The 7,539-nt window shown below is 45.0% G+C and overlaps 2 protein-coding genes across 5 annotated transcripts in view; one reads left to right on the top strand and one right to left on the bottom strand.

Moving 5' to 3' along the window:
* The first annotated feature begins 2,874 nt into the window (after positions 1-2,874).
* On the top strand, positions 2,875-4,621 carry LOC111964504 (ecto-ADP-ribosyltransferase 4). Of its 2 annotated transcripts, none has more exons than XM_023988401.3 (3): positions 2,875-3,043; positions 3,184-3,276; positions 3,811-4,621. In XM_023988401.3, the coding sequence occupies exons 2-3, from the start codon at positions 3,211-3,213 to the stop codon at positions 4,561-4,563; spliced, it is 819 nt and encodes a 272-aa protein (XP_023844169.1). In that variant the 5' UTR covers positions 2,875-3,043; positions 3,184-3,210; the 3' UTR covers positions 4,564-4,621. The 2 variants fall into 2 exon arrangements, with proteins under 2 accessions (XP_023844169.1, XP_023844162.1); XM_023988394.3 differs by having other exon boundaries at positions 2,876-3,043; positions 3,808-4,621.
* The window catches only part of LOC139022474 (protein NLRC3-like), a 7,312-nt gene continuing 3,035 nt past the window's right edge, over positions 3,263-7,539 (bottom strand). The window contains exons 2-3 of one of the 3 annotated variants that reach the window (XM_023988351.2): positions 7,000-7,183; positions 3,263-6,729 (exon numbers count right to left, since the gene is read on the bottom strand). In XM_023988351.2, the coding sequence (XP_023844119.1) occupies positions 4,873-6,258 (1,386 nt within the window). In that variant the 5' untranslated portion in view covers positions 6,259-6,729; positions 7,000-7,183 and the 3' untranslated portion in view covers positions 3,263-4,872. Of the gene's footprint in view, positions 6,733-6,999 lie in introns of all 3 variants that reach the window. The other 2 variants (XM_070443745.1, XM_070443749.1) reach the window with 2 other exon arrangements.

The raw sequence follows: 7,539 nt of genomic DNA on the forward strand, positions 1-7,539 counted from the left end.
TGCCCGCCCTTCTTTTAGCGTTTTCTGACAAGAAACTTCATACGAAGGTGAGGGCAAAAGCTGTGGCAGAGGCTATGTGACGTGGGTTTCCGACATTATCACTGTTACCCTGGACGGTTCTGATTAGAATATGTGGAAACTAACAATCATGTACATGATAACTCTTCATTTTTCTCATGATGACTCAACATTCAAGCTAATAGACTGATTCGCATTGTACTCGCATAACATTTAGATGGTAGAATCAGCTTCTTATTTCGCAACAAAGCATCCTTCACTCATGCTGCAAACATACCTCGTAAAACTGACTCATCCTATCCGATCTTGACTTCGGCGATGTCATTTACAGAATAGCCTCCAAACTCTACTCAGCAAATTAATGCAGTCTATCACAGTGCCACCGTTTTGTCACCAAAGCCCCATATACTACCACACTGCGACCTGTATGCTCTCGTTGGCTGGCTCTCATATTCATCGCAACCCACTGGCTCAAGGTATCTATAAGTCTTGCTGTAAAGCCCGCCTTATTCTAGTCACTGGTCACCATAACACACCACCGCAGCACGGCTCCAGCAGGTTATTTTCACTGTCATCCTAAAGCAAACCTCTTGGCCGCTTTCCTTCCAGTTCTCTGCTGCCTGACTGGAACGAATTGCAAAAATCTGAAGTGGAGACTTTATATCCCTCTCAAACTTTAAGACAGCTGTCAGAGGCAGCTCACAGTCACTGCAGCCTGTACATCCATCATTAGTAAATACCAATCCTACCTCACCCCATACTGTTATTTTATTTTTTGCCTCTTTTGCACCCCGTATCTACTTGCACATTCATTTCTGCACTCTATCACTCCAGTGTTTAATTGCTAAATTGTAATTATTCGCCACATGGCCTATTCCTCCCTATCTTACCTCATTTGCAACACTGTATATAGACTTTCTATTGTGTTATTGACTGGTATGTTTGTTTATTCCATGTGTAACTCTGTGTTGTTGTTTGTGTCGCACTGCTTTGCTTTATCTTGGCCAGGTCGCAGATGTAAATGAGAACTTGTTCTCAACTGGCCTACCTGGTTGAATAAAGGTGAAAAAAAATTATATATATATGTCTCTCTGTACACTGTGAGTATTCAACAATCACAGGTGGTAGGGTGTTTGTGTGTGTGTAAAAAAACATAAAATGATCAATTTGTTCTCTGTTCCATCACAGATGACGATGACAAACAATCAACTGTCCAGAAGTCTTTCTCTTCTAACGGCCAACCATACTTCAGAGAAGGAAGAACTAGTTACGAAAACCTGACTAAGGAGAGACCGGCTGGAGACTTCTTTCAACGCCTTGAATAATGACAGAGACCAGTTACAGGCACGTTTTAACACCTTGGCTGAAGGGAAACACCAGTTACAAAGGACAATGGCAGAGCTAGGAAATAAATATCTCAGAAGAACTGGGTGAGTATGTACATTGTGCAAATACGTGTGAATTTGTGTTGATGTGAAAAGAGTATTATGATATATTGAAGTCATATGACTGTATTGACCGATATGCTTTCCTTCTGCAGGATGCTGTCCTGTCGGTTGGAGGAGATTCAAGTCTAGCTGTTATTACCTCTTTAAAGAGAAGAAAACTTGGGAGTCAGAGCAGGATGTATAAAGAGAGGAGCGGACCTTGTGATCATAAACAGTAGAGACAAACAGGTGAGAGAGAATGTGAAAGAGAGGGAGACATACAGACAGACAGGCAGAGATAATAAACCTATGAACTATGTTTTCCCCAGGTGTTTGTGGAATAAATTGGCTAACAATCTGATGTTCTGGATTGGTCTGACTGAGTTAATGAAGGAAGGCACCTGGAAATGGGTGGACGGAACAACTGCAATTACAACACAGTGAGCAAAATACAAATGGATCGTGTAGATACTTGGATCTTGTACTAAATGCTAAAGACTTAATATAATCTTCCTCTTAACTTGTTGGTTCGTAGGTTCTGGAGACAAGGACAGCCAGATATTCATCTGGGTAGTGAGGATTGTGTGGTATTTAACAGTTTCAATAATTCACCCTACTTTGGATCTATTCAGTCATGGAGTGACAAGCCCTGCTCATAAACTAATCAATGGGTATGCGAGAGCACAGTGAATGTGTCATAATGTACGATAACRTCCTTTCACTATACAAACAGAATGTGATATCCTTTAGAGTTAGCAATAGCTCTAGCCTAGATTCATGACTAAAATCTAATTTGAATAATAACATAATAATTGACATCAGTACATTTAATTATGGTTTCATTGATATAAYAGAATGGCAATTAGTAGTGCATTTTTTWAATATTATAGCTAATGTAGTATCAACAAGTTAAATGCAAATCTTTAAACAGTAATTAAGTTAATGTCAGATGTGATAATATTACACACGTACACTGAGTGTACAGATCATTATGAACACCTGGTCTTTCCATGACACAGATTGACCAGGTAAATCCAGGTGAAAGCTATGATCCCTTATTGATGTCACCTGTTAAATCCACTTCAATCAGTGTAGATGAAGTGGAGGAGACAGGTTAAAGAAGGATTTTTAAGTCTTGAGACAACTGAGACGTGGATTGTACACGTGCGCAACGCTGGTGGCTTTCTCTTGCGTTCGAGCATTATTGCATCCAGCATTCTGAAAATAAACGCATTTATTGTTAATTAGCTCATGCAATTTTTTTTTGGGGGGGGGGTTGCATATACATATTTGTAAGTCTGCCACCACATAAAACACACCCACGATTTCAAAAGTTATGGCATGTACACTATATTTTCTTCTAGCCTTTGGGAAACCAACTCACAAGGATTGGGAGAGAGTGAGTGTGGGTGATATTGGCCAATTCATGTGTGGGCGTTGAGGGTCAGTGCACGCTGGGTCAAACAGTAGTTTAATCTCAATAGTTCCCTTTCCTTCATCTGAATTCATGTGGGTTAAAAACAGAACTGCTTAACAGGATAGACCTAAAGTGTCAGCTAAAACTATCTGGGACTGGACAAAGAGAGGACAGAGATCCGGTAAGGACAGACACTTGCTGACACACACACACACACCAGCAGTTACGACTGACTGACCAAGATTCATCAGTCATGTCGTTTCATTGTAAAAATACCAGTATTAGGAAATTAGAGATTATTTTTCAACATTCTATCAACAGGTTGTTTTGCTGTCAACCTGCATTATTATGAAATACTCGGCAGGAGTCCTGTTGCTCTTGACAACAATGCTCACTACAGTCAACAGTGCAGAGGTGGGTGACCCCAGTTTTATTTTATTTATTCTTTATTTAACTTGACAAATCAGTTAAGAACAAATTCTTATTTACAATGACGGCCTAGGAACAGTSGGTTAACTGCCTTGTTCAGGGGCAGAACGACAGAGTTTTACCTTGTCAGCTCAGGGATTTGATCTAGCAACCTTTCGGTTACTGGCYAAACGCTCTAACCACTAGGCTACCTGTCACCCCAGTTGTACATATTATTTGAATATATTGGTGACACAATTTACAGGAAGCCAGAGCTTTATATTTATATATGTAGCCATATACAGTATATATGCTAACAGTGAACAGCTGTCCTCAGCCGTGCCAGAATGATTCTAACACTGTATAGCTGTCCTCAGTAGTGCCAGAATGATTGTAATGCTGTATAGCTGTCCTCTGCAGTGCCAGAATGATTCTAACACTGTATAGCTGTCCTCAGTAGTGCCAKRATGATTGTAATGCTGTATAGCTGTCCTCTGCAKTKCCAGAATGATTGTAATGCTGTATAGCTCTCCTCAGCAGTGCCAGTGTCGGTGTGATGAGGAGCGGTTGAACATGGAACTGAGCTCGGTGGACGACCGCTACCCGACGTGCAGGGAAGAGATGATGGGGAACATCACCGCGGGCGACCTGCTGACCAGGGAACGCCAGGCCAGCCCTTCTTTCTCCACCGCCTGGTCRCAAGCTGAACGCTGCAATGTGACGGTGGCGAACCTCACCGACCTCCATGTCACAGCGTTGACCCTCTACACAAACGCATACAACCGCACCTTCCCTTTGATCTTCGACGTGGAAGCTAGATCTCTGGGCCCCGACGCCAATGTTTACCGCCGGTACTTCCTGTTCAAGTCCCTCCACTTCCTGCTGACCGACGCCCTGCGGCTCCTGATAGGGCGGGAGGAGGCAGAGGCGGAGCAGGATGGGAAGGGCTGCCTGCTGGTGTATGCTGACAGCGGGCGCGGGGACAACTTGCGAGGGGAGGTGGGGGATCAGGTGCGCACCGGGCACTTTGTCCTGGCGTCCACGCGGCGGTACAGCTCCAGGTTTGACCTGACCATCCGGACGTGCCACGGGCACCTGCTGCCCCGCTCGCATTCGCGCCACTGCCGCTCCTCTTCAGGCCTCAATGTGCTGGTGCCACCCTAYGAGCTGTTCAGGGTGGTGGCGGTAAAGAAGGTACCTAACAAATGGRGAGGTGCTCTGACRTGGCACTTCTACCTGGAGTCTATTGGCACTATGACCAATCTCAACTGCGCTATGACTTCTGCCATGTGATCGGCAAGTTAGCTTGTACAAAGCTCTAAGCAAATAAAGTTTGTTTGTTTGAAGAATCGATTGATTGATTGATTTTAAGATTTTTCAGTAGACACTACTACCCACTACTCAGATCCATAAACATGGATCGCAATCATCACTTTTTCTCTCTACAAAAAAACACTCAAACCTACCTTCCTAATGTACCTATACACCTCTCTAAACTTGAAATTCCTCAACAGTCTCATGCAGTGGCAATTTAGTAGATGTGGCAGTACAGTCCGTGGTGATGTCTCCCTAGTAGACCATTCATACAGCAATGATGTCTTTCTAGTAGACCTGCCAATGTCTGTCCCCCAGTACAGTCTGCATCCTCCAAAAGCCCCACATGCTCATTCGGCGCATCCAACTCAAACGTTCCATCTCCCTAAACACTTCCCTCTCCATCTCCCCGCCTGCCCAAAGCATGTCCGCCAGCTCCCAGCATTGGTCGGGCTCCAGCAGGAACCCCCACCGGGACTCGGAGGCCAGGTAGCGTCGGACCTCCCTGCCCAGCGAGGCGTCCCCTAGCTCCCGCAGACCGCGGAAAAGCGCCAGTGTGGTCTGAGGGTAAGGCTCAGCCTTGATCGCCTGCTTGATGTATTCCGCCGTGATCTCTGTAATCCCCTTGGAGCCTGTGACCTTTAAACCTTTCCCTAGACATGCTAGATCTAAGAGAGTCTGGTTGGGTGTTGTTGAGAGGCCAAGGAGGAAGCAGAGGAAGAGGTCATAAGTTCCGTGCGTATTCCGTAAAACCCTGTCCACGGTGCATCTGTGGAGGTCTAAAAGGGTTGCTCTCCTGAACRTCCCTTTCAATCGATCAAAGAGTGTAGTAGGTTGGAGTAGTAGGTTTCTCCTTTTATTTGTGTAGGTGAGAAACACGTGCAGGGCAGCTAGGTAGTCTTGAATGCCTGTGTAYGCAAAGCGGTACATTTCCTCCAGGTACATCTCACACCCTGCGATGAGCGGCCTACACAACCTGTGGAATGTGGAACTTTTAGAGACGTCGATTCCGCATTCCTTCACATCGCTCTCGCTGAATATGAGGCTTCCTCTTTCCTGTTGTAGAAAAGCCAGCTTCCCAAGCTTACGAATAACCTCTCTGATTGATTCTGAGTGTTCACCATTTCGATTGTTCTTCAAACCAATCCGAACAAGCAAAAAGTGAGTGTATAGTTGCGTCAGAGTGTCTATCTCGACACACTCTCCCGCCTCAGTGTTTTCTAAAATGGTCGCCAACATCTCACAGCACAACGGTGTTTGGCACAGGACGCAGAGGTTCCGTGATGACTCTAGGGCAATAGCTTTCATGACTAGGGCGATAGCTTTGTGCACCAGACTCTGATCGCCAAACCTCTTTCTAAAGAACTCCCTCTTCTGGGTGTCGTCGAAGCCCCGTATCTCYGTCAAGCACTGTTGWTGGGGGAGGAAGTCGATGGGGATGAAACTGGCAGCCGCAGGCCTGGTGATCACCCAGACGTAGGCAGAGGGAAGAAGCAGCTGACACCAGATGAGGTTCGCTAGGAGGATGGGCAAAGGCATCTCCTTATTGATGTCAGACTCTACTGATATGCTTTCAAAGTCCAGGGGAAGGTTGAATTGGTCCAAACCRTCCAAGATGAAGACCACCTTAGACCGACTCAGATCCAGACCGGGGTTCTCACTCTCCGACGTCATGGACAAGTGGAAGTGGCTGATGAGGCCACTCAGACTGAAGCTCCGGTCTATCAGCCAATTGAGTTCACTGAAGGGAAAGACAAACAAGAAGTCGACTTCCTGATTGGCTCTGTCCTCGRCCCAGTTCAAAACAAACTTCTGGACACTCGCCGTCTTCCCTGAGCCTGCGGGTCCCTTCGTCAGGACGTTTTTTTGCTTGAGGCCGATCCGGAGATAGCGGTGGTTTGAAGATATCGTCAAGCTTGATCGTTACTTCCTCATTAGCAGTGGGCATATCTGATGGTGGCCTTACGGGTCGCGTGGCAGCATGCCTATCGTTGTGCCATTGGACGTTGCCCTCGGTGATGAGGAGTTCCACATAGGAGTGTGTGAGGCAGTGACTCCGCACCTCTTGTCCTGCTGGGGTTCCATCACACAATGACRYGTATCTCCCTCTCAGCTCTGATTGGAGCTTCTCTCTGACTCCTCCTACTGCTGGGACACACACACACAGTRAGAGATAGAGAGACACAGGGAATTCAGATTAGATTGTTTAGGAATTTTTGCAGGTGTAYAAGTATTTTCTGCATGCCTACAAGAGAGAAACATTCTGAATGAAACTAAATATATTATTGTCTCCAGTGAACTTAGCTCTAAATGTTGTGTGCACAGTSAGAYGAGCTACAGAAGAAATGTCAATAGGAAGTAGATTCAGTATATAATTCCAGGCAAATTAAAATCATGAAGAGATAAATTACTTACACTTGCTCCTCTGAGTATGAGCTATACGTTCTCCCTCGGTGTGTGGCAAGGTCACCCCCTGTTGGCCAGAATCCTCCATCGCAGTCTGAGGCTGACGTCACAATCCGTGGGGTTGGTCTGGGATACACTTGTGATTTCCTCCCGGAAGAAATTCACAGCAGGGTTGGGCTCAATTCAGCATGCTCTTGAATAAAGGGTGGGAGTCATGTTTTGGCTGTTAAATGTACTAAAATGAGAACACAATAGAAATGTTAACTTTCAAATGGTACCTCAAAGATGGTTGGAGGGTCACATCAGAGAATGCTGACCCTAATGGGAATATCAGTTGTTTTAAATGACACTGTCAATCTTCCATAGGAAACAGGGTTGGGCTCAATTCAGAATTGAATTGAGAATGTCTGATAAATTCCAATTAAATGATTGAATTTKAATTGAATTCCAATCGAAGTAGTAAACAGGATATGGAATTGAATTAAAGGAAATAGAATTGAACTCGGTGAAATAAAAAATGCCTCTTCTATTCTATATTCTGTCCACAAA

This window comes from Salvelinus sp. IW2-2015, linkage group LG1 (assembly GCF_002910315.2).
Source record: "Salvelinus sp. IW2-2015 linkage group LG1, ASM291031v2, whole genome shotgun sequence".
In the NCBI taxonomy this organism is placed as follows: Eukaryota; Metazoa; Chordata; class Actinopteri; order Salmoniformes; family Salmonidae; genus Salvelinus; species Salvelinus sp. IW2-2015.